Genomic DNA, 20,283 nt, shown 5'->3' on the forward strand with positions numbered 1-20,283 from the left:
GTGCATGCGATAAAGGGCTAGCCTTGGCACATGGCGTGGAAAGGACACCAGTGCATAGTACTGACTGGCTACCTGATGAACCCCGGCGCTTTGGCAGTGCAGACCGGAGGCTCAGCTCCTGCGTGTCATGTAGCTGGAGCTCCCCCTGCACGGGGCACCGTGCCGGGAAGGATGCCCAGGCAGGAGAATTTGCAAAGACGACGCTTGTCTGAACTATGCTTGTTTGACATCGCTGAGCTGCTCCTGGGCAGGTTATTCCAGCGGGATCCACAGGCTGGGTTGCTGCGCTTTCTGCCGAAGCCACCTGTGCTGGACTCTGCCTGGAGCCCCCAGTGTGGCCTGGTGATGTCTAGTGCATATGCCCGATCCCCAGAAACACACCTTTACATTAGTGCCAGAGGGAAACTTGAGGGTCTCATTCTGCAACTCTCCTCCTGCCCTTGCCGTGGGGCTGGAGGAGAGTTGCAGCGTCACGGCAGCGTCACGGCAGCCCCCAGCTCTTCCTGGCACAGGTTGCAGCGGGCAACCTGTCCACCCAGCTGCTCCGGGCCCCGGCAGGTTGGGGAGCAAAGCCACTCAGGATGCACCGGAGGTGAGCAGGGCAGGGGCGGGGGCACGTGCCTGACCGCAGGGTCAGAGTGAAATGCAAGTGTGCAATGCAGGGGTCCTCTTAGGGCCTCTGCAGCTGGACCGTGCAGTATCTCAGCCCTGCCCACAGCTCCCTGCGGGTTGTTAGCCCGGTCCGGTTTAGCTCGGACTCCTCCGGACTGGCCTGAAACTGGCCCAGGAGCAGCGCCTGCAGCCTGGGCTCCAGCGGCTAAACTAAGAGTCAGCCTTTGTGGGTAGACAAGGCTGGCTAGGTACGTGGGATAGAGGCAACAAAGGGACCTGTATGTTCTCGCTTTTCTTTTTCCGGGAAAGTACAGGATGTCTAACACGATACATGTAATATGTGTTCAATAGACACTACTCAGGGATGTTTGTATATATTGTGTAAAAATGAGATGACGTGCAATATGATACCAATTCCGATGTTTTTTTTAGTATGTTATTTGGACTGTTGTATTATCCTTTTGTGAGGCCTCTGTTAGAGGTCATTTTTGAGCCTTTTGTTATGGTCTGGTTTTCTAATAAAATGTTTTTAAGAAGAAAAAAAAAAAAAAGGCATGGCCTGACCAGGCCCCGCGGCACAAGGCTGGGCCCAGTCACCCCAGACCAGCCTGCATGCACCCCCTTTCTGCCTCCCACGGTGTGCAGGGAGCCCAGTGCTGGAACTGGGGGCCCCAGTCTGGGTGGAGGCAGTTATATAAAATAGCTGAAAGGTGGAATATAGACTATTCTATCATTCTAGTATATGTTACAGTCTAGATATAGACTATTCTATATAGACTATTCTATAGTTTATATATAGACTATTGTATAATCTATATTCTCTGAATATTCTCTATCATTCCACTACACTCTATGTTCTGTATTATATTATATAGACTATCTAGATCTCTAGATGGGGCAATGCATAACTGGGCACATGGGGCAATGCTTAATTGCTGCCACCACCTCCAGAATGCACCCCCCCCCCCCGGTCTTGCAGAATGGGCTGGTCCTGAATGACCCCCTCCCTCCACTGTCGAATGGACTGAGCCTGAATTTTCCCTCCATCAAGCCCTGGAGGCCCCGTAGAATAGAACAGCCCAGAACATCCCCCCCCCGCCACTTAAGAGTGGACTGGCCCTGACACCCCCCCTTCTCCAGAATGGACTGACCCCAGACCCCAGCTAGAACGCAGAGGACTGACCCACTCCCTCAGCTTCGCAGGGGGGTTCCGACTCCCTCAAGAATGGAGTGATGTGTAACACCCCTCCCCACCCCCGACGCCGAAATAGACGCGCTCGGATATCTAGGACGGCGGATTTGTCCCAGAAAAGAGCCCGCTCGCTGTAGAATGGAACCATCCCTCCCCCCCATGCAGCCGGAGAATGGTTCACTCCGCGGTTCCAGGTAGGTTGGAAGCGGAAGCTGTCGTCACTTCCCCTAGGCTCAGCCAATGGGGAGGCGGGGAAGAAGGGCGCGCGCCAAAGGCGCTGGTGGTGGGGTTGAGGTGGTTTCCGGGATGGGCCGGGGCGGCTCGGCGCCGGGGCAGGTGAGGGGACGCGGGCTCGCAGCGCGGCGGGGAGTCGCGGGGTCACGGGAGCAGCGGTTCGCGGGGATTCCTCGACAGGCTGCGGCCTCCCCGAGCCCCCCGTGTTTCCCTTCCGTGTCAGAAATGGAGCGAAAGCTCCGAGCCGCCGTTTCCCGCGGGGTGCCAAGAGTCTAAAAAGGGCCGACCCGACCGCAGCTGCGCCCCACTTCACGTCCACGTTGGAAAATTAAAAGCAGCGATGTGACGCGACCCCAATTCCCTCACGGCCGCGACCGTCGTAGCAAAACACACCGAGCGCTGAGTGAAATCGGGTCTCGATTTAAAACAAGCGTTACGGGCGGTCCTCGGACTTACGTTGGTTCCTGAAAACGGCGCGTTAAGTCGAAACGCTGTAACTCGGCACCGGTTTTCCCACGAGAAACAATGTTATCTATGGGGGATCGGTTCCGGATACTCTATTTTCACCAAGAATGACCCATCGTTGTGTACTCGATCAATTATAGAGGAGTAATATAGCGACATTGATGTATTTCTATTGTAAATAGCAGTCGTATTGGTTTGGGAGGACTTCTCTGAGGTGACAGTTGGATGTTTTGAAGGGCTCTTGGCTGGAGTCTCCCCAGGAGTCTCGGCTGCAGGTGTTTTTGGAGTCGCGTGTGCTTTCTTAAAGAAAGTGTCCAAGGAAGTTTGGACAGACGAGAGATGAGCGACGCAGCGAACTTGTTCACTGACATGACGTCGAATCGGATCAAGCGTTGTAAAGTCAAAACTGACATCGTAAAGTTGAAACAGGGTGTCAGTTTAGAAACGTAAATGCAAAACGTAACGAAACGAAGTCCAGGACTGAGTGCCTGTACGGGCAACCCCCGATTAGCGCTCCGAACGGGTTCCTGAAAAACCAAGCGTCAAGCGAAATTAGTGTGAAGTGAAACTGAACGTATTTGATGATCCTAGGTGGCAACTGCGAGTGTTATAGCGAAACGTGCTGAGCGCTAAGTGAAATCGGTTCTCAATTTAAAAGGAGCGTTATAGCAAAACAGCGCTAAGCGGGGGTTGCCTGTATGTTCTCTAATAGATCAGCGACGTAATACCGAAACGACGTTAAGCGAGGAGTACCTGTGTGTATAAACAGGGCTGGTCTGAGCACGGGTTGTGGCAGCTTTGCCTGCTGTACAGGTGACCCCCAGCTGAACGCTGTTTCGGTTGGCGCTAATTTGCTATAACGCTCGTTTTAATTTGAGACCCGATTTCACTTAGTGCTTGGTGAGTTTCGTGGTCGCCATCTTGGGTCATTAAAAACAATTGCAGTCGCCACCTCGGGTCCTCAGATACTTCTGGTTTCACTTAACGCTCGGTTCTTCAGGAACCAACTCGGAGTGCTAAGCGGGGGCTGCCTGTGTTTCTCAGTAGCAATGTCTCTCGTTGGAAATGGGAGCTTGGATCTATGCAGCACCTCTTGTCTCGAAAGAGTCCATCGCGCCTGAAAATTTGCAAACACCTTTTCCTTTGCTAATCTTTGTTCTTGAATTAGCCTAATGTGTATGTGTCTTGCGTAGTTTCACAGATTGTAAGGCTGGAAGGGACCTCGGGAGATCGTCAGGTCCAGTCCCCTGCACCATGTTCTTATTTTGAAAGTGATCGCTGCTCCATCTGATGTTGTTAGCCGTACTTCTGGACTCTAGTGATCAGTTTAAGGTGATGTAGCTGTGATGGTCCAGGAAAAGATAAAGCCCACAAAAATTTTTACCTCTTGCATAACTCCTGGACTGATTGCACGGTTGGGATAAACATAGGCAAACTTTTGGGTGTTACAGGACCTTTCCTCAGGCTCTGAGAGAGAAGCAGCTGTTTCGCTCTCTGCTTCTCTCCCAGAGGCTTGAGGAAGGGTGCTGTGATACCTGAAAGCTTGCCTGCATCTATTCCAGTCATGCAGTTGGTCCAGTAGAAGGTATTGCCCACAAAAATTCTTGCCTCTTCACGGTTTGTGGAAAACTTCTTCACGGCTCATATGACCAGACTGGAATTGACCCTCAGCGGGGTGGTGCAGGCACCTACCCTGGAGATCTTCAAAAGGCGACGGGACATGCGCTTTGCTGGGGTTATTTGACCTCGGCAGTCTTTCCTGCCCAGAGCAGGGGGGCTGGACCCAGTGATCTCACGAGGTCCCTTCCAGCCCTAAACTTCTGTGAATCTGTACTCAAGAAACGTTAGTGCCAGGAATTTTAACAAAGGATTTAATTTCTTACAGTTGTTACTGGTTCTTATGCCTCCCATTTGATTTGAGATGGTCTTCATGCTCCTCTTAATGTCAGCTTTTGTTAACCTTTTATAGTAGTATGATGACTGAATTTGTCATCTTACAGCATGTGTTTTCAGTTTGTAAAGATTGTTAATATGCTCTTTGTGTCTTTATGAAGCGTGTATCCATTGATTTCTTTATTTAGTTTCTTATTTGTCTTTGTCTATTGATAGTATGGCTACTATTCCCCAAAACAACCTCCAGAAGCAGTTAGAGCTTCATTCAGCAAAAGGGGCCTGCAGTAAACTAAGTCTTCCAAAACACAAACCAGCGTGAGTATCCATCAGTCTGCTTTGCTATTCCTCATTAAAAATGATGCAGAAAAAGTACTGTAGCAGCCAGCATTTCTAAATTTGGTTTATGATCTGCCTGCCCAAACTAACTGCCAAAAAATTAAACTAGAGAGTAAAATGTTGTTTTTATGCTAACGGGAAGGAGTCCAGACCACCTGTCCTGGGGATGTGTGGATCACACTGTTCCGAGTATCAAAGTATGAATTATAAGCTTAGTCTAAGCTATGCTGAAAGTAAAAAACATACCACTTAGTTGCTACAGACCTGGTTTTTTTGGGGGTTTTTTTTCAGAGGTTTTGAAAACTTAATTCTATCAAAGTCTGTCTGAGCAGTGCTTGTTTAGCACCTTTGAAGACTTAGCCAAAATAACTTGAGATGCATCATGCATTCCATAAATTATGACTTACGTCCATGAAGATGATTTATACAAAATGCTGTGACTATTAATTGTTAACCATTAAAAACCAGAAAGACCATGCAAGATGGGGTGCGTTATACAGTATTCAATATGGACTGCAATTTTTTTCTGAATGAGTATATAAATTAAGTCACATTGTGCTGTGCATATGCAACTTTTCAATTATTTTAAGTAAACTTCTGTCCTCCAATGTTGGTGAACTATTTTTGGTGTCAGAAACGTACCCTACTTCCTAATTTTTGAAAAATATGCATATTTTGTGTGAAATAATATATCCCATTATCTTTTTATTTCAGTGGTTTCACTTTCAAAAAGAAAACTCTCGGTAATGCTGTATCTGTCAGCCTTTCCGGTGCAACAAATGTTTCTGCATTAAAGGAGAAGGATGTCAATACTTCCCTGAATAAACCTATTGCATCTCTTCCTGCATCCAAGGATAAACAGATAAAAATCAATGATATTTTTGTGCAAGCATCCAAGGAACAGGAAATACAACAACTTTGTGAAGACCAAGTATCAACAACTTCATTGGGATGTCTTCAACAAATTTCAAATGATTTGCCAGCTCCAGCAAAGAAGAATGTAAGCAGTGAGCCCTGTGACACGCCCTTTCAGAAAGTAGACTACAGCTGTTCAGCTGATTCTGTTATTACCATAGAAGATGATTGGGATGATATAGATGATTTTGACTTATCGGCAAAGCAAAAGAGCTACTCAAAACCATTGGTTTTATCCCCCAAGAGTCAGATTGTAAAAACTAGCAAGACTCTACAAATATCAAATTCCCCTACAAATAGATTATCTAGAGCATCTAGGACTGTAAGCCGTGAGCAGGGGCTTTCAAAACCTTGTCCTTCTGAAAATGGTGTAAAACTACAGAGTGACAGACTGCCAGATTTATCAGAAAGCTCACTGATCTACATTGATTTGCTTCCTGATGATTCGATTCCTAATAACCGTAAAAAGACTTTATGTGAAGATCTTCAAGAGGAGTTGTCCGCAGAAACTATTCTGGATGACAAAAAGGAAGAGACTTGTACAGGTAAGCGGTCATCTTTTAATGTATGAGTGAGTTCAAGGGAATATTTTCATGTCCCCACGTTAGGTGGCATTCTGTTCTTTCCTGGACACCTAGGTGACCAGATTTGATTCTCTTTATAGTTGTCCAAATCCCCAAAGTGTTACATATGCACAGGTTAGGACTCTGATCACACATGCCATCCCTCTGGGTAGAGCAGTTATGTATGCACCCAGGAATGGAATGCCAACGTATGCATAAGTGGCATTTTTGGGGTATGGGTAACCTAATCTGGACATCCAAAGAAGAATAGAATACCTCCGTTGGAGCGCGGTTCTCAGAAGGGCAGAGCTCTGGCGGATGTAGATGTTCAGGTAGGTGACACATAGATTTTGCTGTAAAAAATGCCACTAGTCAAAAAAAATGTTCTGAATTTCACAACAGTGGGCTCTTCTTTCTAGACAGAAGAATAAACATTATGTGTCTGCTGTTGGAGTAGGAAGATGTCCTTGTAGTAGTCTCCAGGAGCGAGAAAAAAAAAGGGGGGCACCTCTGGAAGCCTCACTGAAAGCCGAAAAGGTCAAAGCTCTGTCTGGAGCATTGGGGTAGCGTGGCTTACAATGCCGATTTCTGTAGGCCTCACTGAACATAGGTTGCCAGTTTTAATTCACTTGGACTGCTTTCAGTTTCTAGTAAATTGCAGTGTAATATTGAGAGGTCCTGAGCAATACAAACTAATTTGTATCTATTCATCATTTTAATTTTATTTAAAATGCATCAATTGGGAGTTTGAATTATTCTTGTTAACATTTGCACCATTTCCTTATTTAAAAGCTCACTGCTTCCTTTAGCTTCTCTGTGTTTAGAGTGTCTCGATTTGCTGTGAGGTATCTTCCTGTTTTTCACTTGTGAAATTAATATGTACTTAGACAGTAATTTATTGATTCCTTAGCGAGTAACAAACTATACATCATTATCATCTCACTGTTAGTAAGGTGTGAGGGTACTTCAGGAATCCTTCAAAAATACATGTTTTAATTTTCACAGAAAAGGGGAAGTAATCCCAATAAGTGAGTTAGGACAAAATTATTTAAATAAACCAGATATCCTTAGGACTTGTCTACACAGTATTTCACAGTATACCAACATAATATGTAATGCAGGTTCCCATTGTCAGCAGTGATGCAGTTATTTTTGCATAACGGTTGCCTTACGTTAAAATTGTAAAACCATATTTGTCTTCTCGTTTATTAAATAAGTACACACCTGAACTTTAATAAACTATCTGAAACACAGTGGTTTTGCTTTGTTGTTCTTTTCCTGGTTGAATTTTAGGTTTATTCCAAATTTGAAGCTACAATCTTGCTCAGTAATTTTAAAATATCTTTTCTGTTCCAGCTGATAGAAAAAAACAGAATAATGGCAAAGTACCTCTAGGTGAGGATGAGGAGGACAGCCAGTCACTGAAAGACCTAGATAAAGGATGGGTTGAGACGCTTGCAACCACTGGGCTTGATGAGGATGATGACTATCTAGATATCATTCCACCCTCCCCAGAAGAAGTGTCTTGCATCTCAGCGCCAAAAAAAACCAATAGGTAAAGTAAGGCTTACTAACTGAATACTTCTCATTAGAATGTTTTAAGAATACTCTTGTAAAATCTCCACTTGTTGGTTAAATTGACTGGATGGACAACTGTTCCCAAGACTTTCATTCTTGAGCTAATAGCAACCTGGCAGTTGGCAATAAGGATTTTTATATTTACACAGAAGATGTAAAATCTGGTTGAGAGCTGGGTGGGTGAAAGACTGACTGATTTGGTTACTTGGCATATTGATATCTGTGTCTTAATAACTTGTCATTTTAACGCTGGCAGTTTTCTCAAAGAATCCACTGTTGAAGGAAAACCAACAGTTAATACCACTTGGTCAGAACCCAAGAAAACTACCGCAAAGCAGCCCAGCAATGGAACCAGCACAGAGAATGCAGGTAAAAGAAATACTTCAGCTGAAACTTCTATGTATCAAATCTCTCTTGAATGGTGTCCAGCTCCTTGTGTTTTCAGGTTTGTCATTTGCTGTCCTACAGAAGGAGCGTTTGTTAATGGTGAAAGCTCAGGAATAAGAGGCAGGAGACTAGGAGCTTAGTTTTCTTTCACTCTCTGCCACTGCCGTATTAGGTAACCTTGGATTTATGCAGTTAGATTTTTGATTTCTTGGTACTGTATTGAAATGACTTGGACCTGATTTTTCAGAAATGTTGAGCGTTCAGAAAATGTTAAATTAATTTTCCAAAATCAGTGATCATGAAAAAACAAAACCAAACCTGAGTTTTAAGTGCTTCCTTTCCTTTCAATTTCCGCGTGAGACGAGGGGTGTAGAACTACATGTATAGACATCTTCAGTTCAAGAAATGCAAGATGCTTAAAAAAAGTGAGCTATTTCTGTTAATGCAACATAGGACTGTGAATTTAAACAGACAGCTATCTAAACATCGCTTAAAATAAGGTAAATGTTCTTGTGATCTACATAAGATCCACGTGTGTTGATTGACATCTCATTAACATGTTTAAAATACACTGATACTGGTATGTATTACATTTTTCCTGTCTCTTGGGTGGTGCAAGTTATATCTCTTGGTATTGCCTGGGAACAAGGCTTTATTAAAGGATGGTGTATTAATTTGCAGATAAATGCTTACCTTGGGAACAGCAGCTCTATAACGTGATGGAAAATATCTGTAAACTGGTGGATGCTGTTCCAATACATGAACTTAAGTCTTTGTCCTGTGGGAATGATCTTCTTTGGCAGAGAGATTGCAGGTGTGTTTTAATGAAAAATCTTTAGTTTCTCTGTATTTTATGCATTGGTACGTGTCTGTAGGTGTCTCCATCACATAGGTAAGGTGGCAGGAAATACTTTTAATTGGTGTAGTGTGACTAAGGAGGAAAACATGTCCAATACAGAAATGTTAATGTTTTGGATAGGATAATTAGGGAAGGTAAAAACAGGCCTCAAAAATCAGATCTAGACTTTTATCTAGTCCAGTAGTCTGTCTTTTGGCAAGTGGTTGGTAGTAGTTATTTCAGAGGAATCTCTTAAGAATGACTTAATAGGCAGACATAGGATAATCTCCTCCTTGCCTTCAGTCACCTAACTTCTACTCTTCTGCAAGCATGCTGCTGCATTCCCATCTTAGTAGGAGTTTTGGACTTAACTGCTGTCTGCTCTGCCATTGTTACCCACTTCAAGCTCGTTTGTTAAATTCAGCAAGATACCTGCTCTTAGGGCTCTGCTAGACCTTGCAAAACTCTACAGCACATTAAAAATACAGAGCCCATGTAAATGTGAATTTCTCAATAAAAGCATGAAATGGACTGCTCATCCTGGCTGTGTAGGGACCTGGAGATGTAGTAGGTGATATCTTATCCAAACTTTGTATGGCTTGCAAAACTAGCATAACATACAGACATTGAAGTCTACTGTCAAACCTTTCTAACATTGGTCTTAACTGTTCCAAGCAAGTGAAATTTATTTTGGTTCTGTTCTTAGCCGCCAGACGATGGGAATTTTCCTAGCTTGATATTTAAAATGATGCTATATATTGTAACTAACTGACTTCTGCTAGTAATGTTTTAAAAAAAATCACTCAGTTTATTTAGATTTTAATTAAGTTCTTTGTGTTGTATTTCCCTTTGGCAACATACCTTTCTTCTGAAAAAGGAAGAGTAGAAAACATTTATCTGTGTTGTAGGACTTGTCATTTTAACATTATCTTTTTTTTGTTTTCCCTCCCCACCTCACCAGGAGAAAATTGTTAACTAATTGCACAGATGCAAGCAAAAGTGGTGCAGATATCCTCCTTGCCACAACCTGGAAACCCTGTCCTGGACGTGATACATGCATGAGTGATGACGTTCTCCTTCCGTTAGGTCAAAAAAGCATTTTGAGCCCTGAGGGAAATTCTTTCAAATTTACAAAATTTTCTTCTCCACCTTCTGGTGCTGTTAATAAAAGTTTTCTCTGTACAGAAAAATTTCACACTCTAGATACCTTGGATACATCAGATGCTTTGCAGCATATTGCACCAAACACCAACATCAGAGAAAACACAGGATTTTGTTTTTCTAAGCTAGATAGCAGAGAGAGAACATCACTCAGCTTTGGCAATGACGTGTCACCTCTCAACCGTAGCTGGTGTGAAAAACCAGGGATGGAAAAGACTGCAAGCTGGCATTTATCCAAGGTGCCTGTCACAAGCACTGCTTTGAAAGCGCAGAATCACTTTTCTGCTGGCACTAATGGAAAAGCAGGGGACCATGCAGAAACAACAAGGGACATAGACTTTGAACTTGATAATTTTGATATTGATGATTTTGATGAGGACTGGGATAACCCTCTAAACGATTCAGTCCCTGACCAGCCATTATACCATCCCATCAGAGAAGGTCAGCCTACTAAATCGTTGTCAAAGCCATCTTTTACAGCCAAGGGAATTAACCATGGATCTAATCCTGCTGTTTCCAAACCAAACTCTTTCATGTCATCCAGAAACTGTTCAGGTAAATTATGATAAATAGTTATGAAATCAGTGCTAGTAAAGTATTGTAAACAGTAAAATTAAGTAATTTACTACCGACTGTAAGTACATTTTGTTGCTGTGGAAATGTAAGTGCATTCTTGAATACACAGTCACAATTTACAGGTAATATGCTCTTTTAATCATCACACTTGTATCTACATGTGTTTGCTGTACAAGTTTGACTGTTAGCAGCTTCAGTTATCTAAACGTTGAAGTGAATGGTTTCCTGAGCTTTAACAGTTTCAGGACTGTAACTCTAAAATTTAAACTATGGTATTCGTTACCAGGGGTCAGCAACCTACAGCTCTCAGACTGGATCTGGCCCACAGAGTTCAGATCCAGTCCACAAAGGTCTGATTTGGTTTGTGGGGTAGGTGGGGTGCCAAATTTAAAGGAGCTGTGATAAATCACCTACTTAGTCTCCTGCTCTATGCCCTCACTTTCAAATTTGCTGTTCTCCTTTGGCACCTGGTAACCAGGGAGGCACAGAGCAGGGTGCAAATCAATAGCAGGGGACCAGCAGTGGCTGGGTTGCAAGCACCTGGCCCACCACTCTAAACCTGTGGTTTTCAACCTTTTTTCATTTGTGGACCTCTTTAGAAATTTTAAATGGAGCTACAGACCCCTTTGAACTGTAAGGTTGGGTATTCACATACTTTTGATTGATCATGGTAATCTGTTGCAGACCCCTTAGACATAGTCTGCGGACCCCCTGGGGTCTGTGGACTACAGGTTGAAAACCACTGCTCTAAAGGGTCGCAGACCCCTGTCTTAGACTATAACCAAGTTAGTTCTGCAGTATAGTCTAATGACATGTACTTGACTTGCTAAAACCAACCTTAATCTTTCTGGTAAGATACATGGGTCACATTCTCTGTAATTGCTTTCCTGTGGTTGATTATAGAAGTGGGAGAGAAAAAAATAGTCCTTCTGCCTTTATATCAACCACAGGAAAGTGATAAAAGGTGATTTGAAATGTGCAAGACTGTCTTTGCCTCCTGTATCGTGATGCCAATCTCCAGCATAATTTAAGAAAACGTAGCTGTGATAATGATTTTCATCCTAAACACTCCCCCTTGGTTCCTGCCTGCCCCAGGCTATTGTGCTAACTGAAATTCAGCATGTTTTGGCCCAACTCTGGAAAGCCTGTGCATGTAGATAGGGGTTACAGCGGAGACATTCTGTTATTACCCAACTCAAAGGTTACTTCCATTTTTCTATGGTCCTTTTGAGCTACTAGGGCACTACAGTGGGATTGGGGGGTATGTAGTGGAACTTGCCCCGATGCTCCTTTTCATGGAGTTCACTTGCTGAATTCTGTTCCCTTTATGATTTATTTTAAACACTCCTTTAAAAATGACCCCATGAATATATGCAGTGGAGAGAAAGTTGTAAAAGGCCATGGGTTTCATATAACAAAGGGTACTTATGGCTTTTAAGGTTTTATCTTTACATCTCAAAATACTTTATAGATGCAGTGCAGCAGAATTCAAAATTTGCTCTCAAGCTCTATTTATATAATTCTCTTTAGATAATTCATATATTTGTGGTGAGAAACAATTGAAATGTTGGTTTAGCCAGCTACATTACGTTTTAAATTGAAATAGTGTATTTGTAAAATGTGCCTAGTGGAATTTGAACTCAACCCTGAAGGGAGCTGACTTTTTGGGTTACGCAGTCCTTGTTTGACAAGAGAATCTGGATTAGTCACTTTGAAGGGATCTGTATTGCTTTAGGAAGCATAAACTAAATTGTGGGTGACGTGCAGAAATTAGGGAATGTTCTTCTATTTTTCCTTACTATTCTTTTCATTAAGTAAAAATAATGCAGCTTTTTACTTTGGCAGGCAAAAAATAAAGGTACTCAACTGAATTTCAGACCATATATTTCTTTGTTGTTATCAGATGTCAAAATAATTTTTCACATGGTTATTGACGGTCTTAAAAAGTAAACTCTAATGCTACTGCTTGTCTGTAATGGAATCCCTTAGATCCTAGGCTGAATTTGGTCCTGTTCGATATGTAGATATATAGAAGGATACCAATGTAAGCCAAATAGGCAGAAGCAAAGTCCAGTGATAATTTTCACTAATTTTCCTTTTCTGATAGACCCATTGCTCAGAAATCCAGCACTGGATCGGTTCAGAGGCTTCACTTTTTCCCATTCCGAAGAAATGTTGAACGTGTTTCACAAAAAGTTTGGTTTGCATAGTTTTCGGACAAATCAGCTGGAGGCCATTAATGCTGCTTTGCTGGGTGAAGACTGTTTTATTTTAATGCCCACTGGTATGTATCTCTGTCAGCTGGAATATGTTTGAAGCTTTATGAGTTTGCACAAACTTGTTATAAATAAGCTGTGCAGATCCAGTTCAGAACTTCTGGCAAGCCTAGTAAACTCCCCATATTTGTGGAAATGGAATCACATTATCAAGCTCCAGAATGTTGTATGCAGGATTACTGATATTTTGGTTGACTGGAATTTGTTTATGCTTTGCAGTATTTAAAGCTTTGATTTCTGTAATCAGAGCTTTGCATCCACACATGCTTGTAAGATTTTAGGTTTTGAAATATCTGTCAGTCACAGGATGAAATGTTTTTGGAAAATGATGATACATAAACATCACTTTTAAATTACTAAGGCTTTGGATATGTGAATGGAGAGATGATGCTTCCAGGCACAAACCTGGAACTAATTTCACCATAGCAGACATGCCCAAAAAAACTGAGGGTAGATCTGCCACTTGGGGCAGGGCTGCATTACTTCTAGGGGCTTGTGTTTTGTGTTTGTAGCATTTAAAAATCTGGATAGCTGACTTGCTGCAGGTTCACCTGCTTGTGTGCCCAGGGCCCTAGGGATCTAGAGTGCATTCCCACTGGTAATAGATTTGAAGAAAGCAAAACCTCAAATAAGGAAATGGTACTCTAACAATTAACTTTAAAGCATGCATTTCAAGACAACTTAGACTTTTAAAGCAAAAATTTTGTTTTATGTTAAATGTTTAATCCATTTCAAGCAGTTTTTTTAGATAGGAAACTCGTCAGATTTAACACTAAGTGTGCTATCTAGGTTTTGCGTGTTTCTTTCCATTTGCACAATGAAAATGTTTTCATCATCTGGTTTCATTCAGTAACAGACTTACAGCTGCTGTAGGAAAGTGTTTTTTGAAAAACGAAGGCTTTAATTCGGATGAATCATATTCTGACCAGTCCTTAGGGCCTTCAGTTTTTGTAAAACTTAATTTGATCACCTAAATTTTGAGGAAAACGTACTGATTTTAATACCTTCTTTCTACCTCTCCCCTACCACAAAATGACATGTTCTGCATTGCACTTCATACAGGTGGTGGTAAAAGTCTGTGCTATCAGCTACCAGCTTGCGTGTCTCCTGGAGTCACTATTGTAATCTCTCCACTGAGGTCACTAATAGTAGATCAAGTCCAGAAGCTAAATACATTGGATGTAAGTTCAAATAGTTTAACATGTTCTTTCTTTCCAGATAAGAATTGAGTGCTTAAAAATCTGAAATGTTACAGGTATATTTTATCTTTTGTTATTTATTTGTTGTGAAGTGTCTGTCTGTTTCAGTGAGCAGTTAGTAGGGATGTGTATGAGAAATGTCAAGAGAAAGGGGTAGGGGTTTGCGAAACGAGCCGTATTCGATTTGGATTTGGCCCAAATCCGGGAATAATGATTCAATTCGTTGATTCGGATCACTGTCCCAATTTTGATTCAGCTGAATCCGAATCTGGATTCAGTGCTGATCCGGAGAATCAGCAATTTGGCCGTAACCACGGCTTAAAATTTTGTTTCTACATACCTCGAGGTACCAGGTGCAGCTTGTGAAGGTTGCAGTGGTGGGGTGGATGGAGCATCCCACAGGAGCGCAGGTGGGGGTGTACTTCCGGTCCATTTCCGGGTCCGCTGTCAAGTGCGTGGGGGGGCCCCCCGCCCCCCAGCTCAGTGATTGGCTGCGGGGGGGACTCCAAGTGCCCCCCTAGACCCAGGGGGCACCAGTCGCTAAGCCAGGGGTGCACGGTGGGGGGAGTGTGTGTGTGCACTTCCTGGTGGACCTGAAGTGCCTCTGGTCCACTTCCGGGTCCACCACCGAGCACACTGGGGACCCTCCCACCACACTCCGGTGGGACGCTCCATCTGCCCCACTATCTCAGCGTTCGCAAGCCACCTGGTATGTAGAAAAAACATTTAAAGCTGTGTCTGTGTCCAAATCATAGAATCTCTCTGAATCTAATCGGAACCTTCTGAATTGATTCGGAGAAATCAAATCAGGAGACACTTTAATTCAGATTCAGAGATTTGGCCGCCTAATCGAATCAGTGACCAAAACTTCACACAGCCCTAAAAAGTAGTCATGTCACTCAATGAGTAATTGGTTTAATTTGAAATAATTGGTAGTTTAGTTGCAGAGTTGAGCTAGTTGACCTATGGAGGTCTGTTCCAGCCCCATTTCTCTCTGGAAGGCAGAAGCAGATTGTTAGAATTTACTTTTCAAATATGGGTGCCTAAAAAAATTAATCTGACTTTTCAGAAGAACCAAGTAGCTACAACTCCTCACAACAGTGGTAGTTCTTAATGGGAGAAAAGTACAGTAAAAGCTCTGTTATCCGGCATCCCCTGGGAACAGGGGATGCTGGATAACAAAATATGCTGGTTAATTGAGCGGCCCCAGCTGCTGCTTCTCACACCGCGTCTGGGGCGCCCCTCTGCCCCTCCCGCGGCATTGCTGCCCCTTCCACAGGACTCTGTGGGCCCCACGGGACAGGGAGGTGGGTCCCGCACGGCCCCGCGCAGCCCGTTATGCCTCCAGGCCGTGGGGGCTTGCCTGCTTTGGCCCAAGCCATGGGGGCTCAGAGAAACCAGAAGTGCCACAGTGGGCACTTCCAGTTTTGCTTTATCTTACAAACCAGCATGCTGGTTAGTGGAGCATGCTGGCTTGTAAGATGCCGGATAACAGAACTTTTACTGTATACATGGAAGCTGTGTATAGTCATGGTTGTATTGCCAAATACAGCAGAGGACTTGGGGGATTTGTGGATTTTTCTATTTTTTTTTTAAATGTGTTGCTGAAATGTTAATGTCAGCTTTTGTTTTTACTGAAGTGTGTTTTTAAAAATGTTTTGGGGACAAAATCCTTGACCTTAGCCACACTCAGGGATGCAAGGGAATATTTTACAGCTTCCTGATCCTAGGGTCAGTCCTAAGCCCTAAAGCTGCTCAAAGGAACTCTGCATGCAGTTCCCTAAATTACTGCATGCCATCCGGTGACACCTGCAGCATGCTGTGCCCTGACCACCTTGTGCCAAGCATTCCCTGCTCGCCAACCAACTGCTATGCCGAAGGCTGCAGGTGCTGTGCTATAAGACACTGCAATTGGATGTCTCATTGCCAGGAACTTGTCCACACTGAGAGAATTTGTAGTTGAGGAGCTGTTACTGTCTCTTCCACCATTTGAGCAGTAAATAAGCAGAAGATCTGAGGGCCAGAATAACTAAAATTATGTCCGTCTATATCCTTACTTTGAGTCTATCAAATGATGCTGAAATAAGCTGTTACAATTAACAAGTGCATCTGGTTGCTCCTGTGATGATAAAAGTTGGCTACATTGCTTAAATTTGAACAGTTTCTGTGTAGTTAGTTTTAGGGATTTAGCTCACCTATTTCTACAGAAGCAGGAAGGCACATATTGCTTCACAACAGGTGATGGGTACTCCAAACATGGTTCTCCGCGCCCCTTTTAAAATGCTTAAAAAGTATGTTTGTCTAGGACCTAGGTGATATGAATTCTTTTTTCATAGCAGAGTTTAATCCATTGTTACAATGTATTTTGTACACTGGATGCTGTTGAGGCATAGTTTACTTGCTACTTTGGGCAGTGGCCTTGACTGTGGCATAATATCACTGGGTATTTGTAGACAGTAACAAGATATTACTTTGATCTCATAATGCTCTGAACAGTCTCATCCTATGATTTCAAATCATGTTACAAACAGTATGTTACTTAGCCTGTTAACACACCTGCCAGGTAAGAAGGTATTGTTACAGCTGTTTTATTGTGAAAAGAATTCAAGTGTAAAAAAAAAAAAAGATTTTTGGCTTGGTAGATTTGCCTGGGCTTCACTAATGAACCTAGGAGCAAAGCAGAGGAGCTCTGATTCCTGGCCCCTTGCACTTGCCAATAGAAAAGGGCCTGTGCGCATGTTAAATGGCAAGGTTTTTAAGTGTTTATTTGTATTTAACATCTTCAGGGTTTCTTCATATTCTGCGTTCAGTAGTAGTACGTATGAATACTTGCAACTAGATTTCGTGCTATGTAATGAAAGTACTTCTTAATTTAGTTACACGTCAAAAGAAATCTGAAAGAACCATTTCTGTTCTGTATTGCAGATTTCTGCTACATATCTGACTGGTGATAGGACTGATGGTGATGCTTCAAAAATTTATGTGCAGCTATCAAAAAAGGATCCTGTAATAAAACTTCTCTATGTTACTCCAGAGAAGGTTTGTATTTATTTTAAAGGCAAAGGTATCAAGGCAACAAAAGAGTATTTTACTAGTTTGGTTTTTAAGGATTATATTTACATGGCCATATTAAAAAAAGAATGCAGCAAACTTCTACCAGGAAATGCACAAAGTCTTATGGAAAGATAAGACACCAGCACCTTTACAGATTTCTGTCAGGCACTTTCTGATTGTAACTAATATGAACCAAAGAGCAGCCAAAAGAAAACGTAACCAGGTAAGGGATGAGAGCTGAAAGTATATTATAGTTGAAAATTGCCCAATCACTCATACGCAGGCTGGATTGAAAATTGTTCTCCCTGTAAAACCTAGGGCTAAATTTATATTTCACCTTGACACATGTAAGGGACCCTTACGTAGCCATGAAACTGTTATAACCTAAAACCTATAGTTGTCGTGTTCCAGAATGCATGCGAGCCTGTTCACCATGGTTAAAAGTGTATTGGATCTAGTAGTTTTACCCTTTCTTTTAAGTATGAATTCTTGCAATGGTTTTGAGAGAGAGATCCAAGGGCAAAATAATATTTGCTTTTCAACCACATAGGTAATGGGTTGTAGATCAATATTAATATCCTGATCCATTAATTTCCTAGTTTAGGAAACATTCGTATGGGAAGTGATCTTGATTATTTCAGGATAGCCTGTCTGAGAGACTTTTAAAACTGAAAAGTGTAGGTGAATGTCTTTCTTCACCTTTTCTGGATTCATTGACAATTTTTTCATCTGTTTCAATCATAAAGTGTCTCTTTAGATACTAGCCACAGAAGTTATGGGAATCTCTATAGTTTCTTGCATAAAAGGAGCTTTGACCATGTGGGGAGGCGTTGGGGCGAGGGGAAGGATTGTTTTTAGTTGCACATTAGTTTACAAGGTGGTGTTCATGACAATCTCAGTCTAAGAGTGTCTGCTATTAAAGACTGCTTTAAAGTGTTTCTGCATGAAATGTAAAAACTCTCTTTACTGAGTCTATAATCCAGTAACCTCTTAAAAAGGGCGACTGTTATGGTTTAATGTTTGTTAACATTGTTCTTCTTGGCATGTAGGTGTGTGCAAGTGGCAGACTGATCTCGGCCCTGGAAAACTTGTATGAGAGGAGACTACTGGCACGTTTTATTATTGATGAAGCACACTGTGTTAGTCAGGTAAGCATCTATTGCTTCATATTTTGCAATACTAAAAAAGTTCAGAAGAGCTGGAATATTTTATTCAGGAAAATGTAAAAAGTTTAATTTTCTTCTTTAAACTAGTGGGGTCATGATTTTCGACCAGACTATAAACGGCTGAATATGCTCCGCAAGAAATTTCACTCTGTTCCTATGATGGCTCTTACTGCCACTGCCAATCCCAGGGTACAGAAGGATATCCAAAACCAACTGGAGATGCTGCAACCACAGGTGTAAGTTGTTTGGTAGTTCCTTGCAGAGAAAAATGTTCACTTCCAACTTGAAAAAGGAGCCTATGTAAAAACACAAAGAAGTTGCCTAAAACCTGTAGTTGTATCTAATGAAAATAAATGCTTGTAATTTTTAAGAAGTCTTAAAAGCAGAAAAATCCCCAAATGAACAAAATAGAGATTTTAAAAACTTCTTCCACCATTTGGAGGGAGCAAATGCCAAATATGATATCATGAGACTTCCTTATTAAAGGATGCGAAGAGTAGGTTATTTTAGGCTTGTCAAAATCTTGAAGACTAATATAGAACATAATGTGGAAATCCAACCGGGGGGAGGATGGCGGGGATTTTAATGTTGAAAGTCATAGAGAGAAGGTGCTAGTTTGACTCTAGACTGTATTGAGCCATTTGCATTGCATGTGTTAGCAATTTGCCCTCCTTGGTACCTATTTACCTCAAAGGTAAGGTAAAGTAAGGTATGACTCAATGTGGTAATAAACCAGCCCATAGTTTTTTTTAAGCATCAGACTTGTTAGTGCTAGTGAACACTGTCTTAGAAGGTAGAGCAGCCACATTGCAGTGAATGCATTTGTATGTTTTGGCGCCTTAGAACCTATCCTATGCAGGGGGTCAGACTCGATGATCTATTGAGGTCCCTTCCGACCCTAACATCTGTGAATCTATGAAAACCTTGCAGTCCCCAGTAATCAGCACTTTGCAAATCAGTACTGAAAGTTTCACATGAAGTGAAAGTTTTTTTTTAAATCTTATCACATGTTTATTGAATGCTAAGCCTTACCTAGATATCTGGGCTTTTTATGGTCAGTGTGAACGTATAACTTAAATAAATGTTGTCTTCTGTACTTCATGCCCTGAAGAGTACACATAACAATGTCCACTTCAGAAGTATGTTTGTATTTTAAAAGAAAAATTATGGTAGGAACCTGTATTTAAAACCCTGCCCAGACAACATATATGTCCTGCCTGTGGCACCACTTTTGACCTACTGGCTTACAATGGTACAGAAAATTGACCATTTTTCTGCTTTCAGCCCCAGGACACATCCATTCTAGCATATGTTGAAGTGAATGCAGGGGGGGCAGTGAATCCCAGCAGGGCCAAACAACATTAAGAGTCCTGGTGGGGGGTGAGGCAGTCATTCTGAATGTGGAGTCCTTCCAGACAGCTTCTAGCTGTCGAGAGGGTTATTACAGTCGAAAATTGCCTGGTATCCAGTCCTTCGTGCATGCTGGATTGAAAATTGTCATCCCTGTAGAACTTCAGGCTAAATCCTATTTCTCCTTGGACCGAAGGGGAACTTCTGTAGCCATGAAACTGATTTTTGGCACTTACACACAGTTTGGATTCCATATAGCTGTGTTTGCCTTGTATTTCCCTTCCAAGCGTGCTCAGTAGGCTGCACTATGGCTATGTGGGTGCCTGGGGCACATGCCTAATGCTGTAAATTGCAAAATTTTTAATCATAGAAGGATTGGGCCTAGTGGGTGTTCTGTTACCGGAGGAGGCCCTTGCTTCTTAGACCAGTAATTAAGATGCTTATTTGTAGAGCAGGAGACCCACGTTCTAGGCCTCCCTCCTCCCAAA

The 20,283-nt window shown here is 42.4% G+C and overlaps 1 protein-coding gene across 2 annotated transcripts in view; it reads left to right on the plus strand.

The window, feature by feature from the left end:
* The first annotated feature begins 2,042 nt into the window (after positions 1–2,042).
* BLM (BLM RecQ like helicase) overlaps positions 2,043–20,283 on the plus strand; it is a 31,867-nt gene continuing 13,626 nt past the window's right edge. The window contains exons 1-12 of one of the 2 annotated variants that reach the window (XM_014601154.3): positions 2,043–2,140; positions 4,613–4,711; positions 5,447–6,192; positions 7,567–7,765; positions 8,045–8,157; positions 8,857–8,989; positions 9,975–10,729; positions 12,858–13,034; positions 14,089–14,207; positions 17,151–17,264; positions 18,329–18,427; positions 18,533–18,681. In XM_014601154.3, the coding sequence (XP_014456640.2) occupies positions 4,614–4,711; positions 5,447–6,192; positions 7,567–7,765; positions 8,045–8,157; positions 8,857–8,989; positions 9,975–10,729; positions 12,858–13,034; positions 14,089–14,207; positions 17,151–17,264; positions 18,329–18,427; positions 18,533–18,681 (2,702 nt within the window). In that variant the 5' untranslated portion in view covers positions 2,043–2,140; position 4,613. Of the gene's footprint in view, positions 2,141–3,524; positions 3,836–4,612; positions 4,712–5,446; positions 6,193–7,566; positions 7,766–8,044; positions 8,158–8,856; positions 8,990–9,974; positions 10,730–12,857; positions 13,035–14,088; positions 14,208–17,150; positions 17,265–18,328; positions 18,428–18,532; positions 18,682–20,283 lie in introns of those variants that run through there. The other variant, XM_014601155.3, reaches the window with a different exon arrangement.

The sequence above is a fragment of the Alligator mississippiensis genome, chromosome 11 (assembly GCF_030867095.1).
Source record: "Alligator mississippiensis isolate rAllMis1 chromosome 11, rAllMis1, whole genome shotgun sequence".
In the NCBI taxonomy this organism is placed as follows: domain Eukaryota; kingdom Metazoa; phylum Chordata; order Crocodylia; family Alligatoridae; genus Alligator; species Alligator mississippiensis.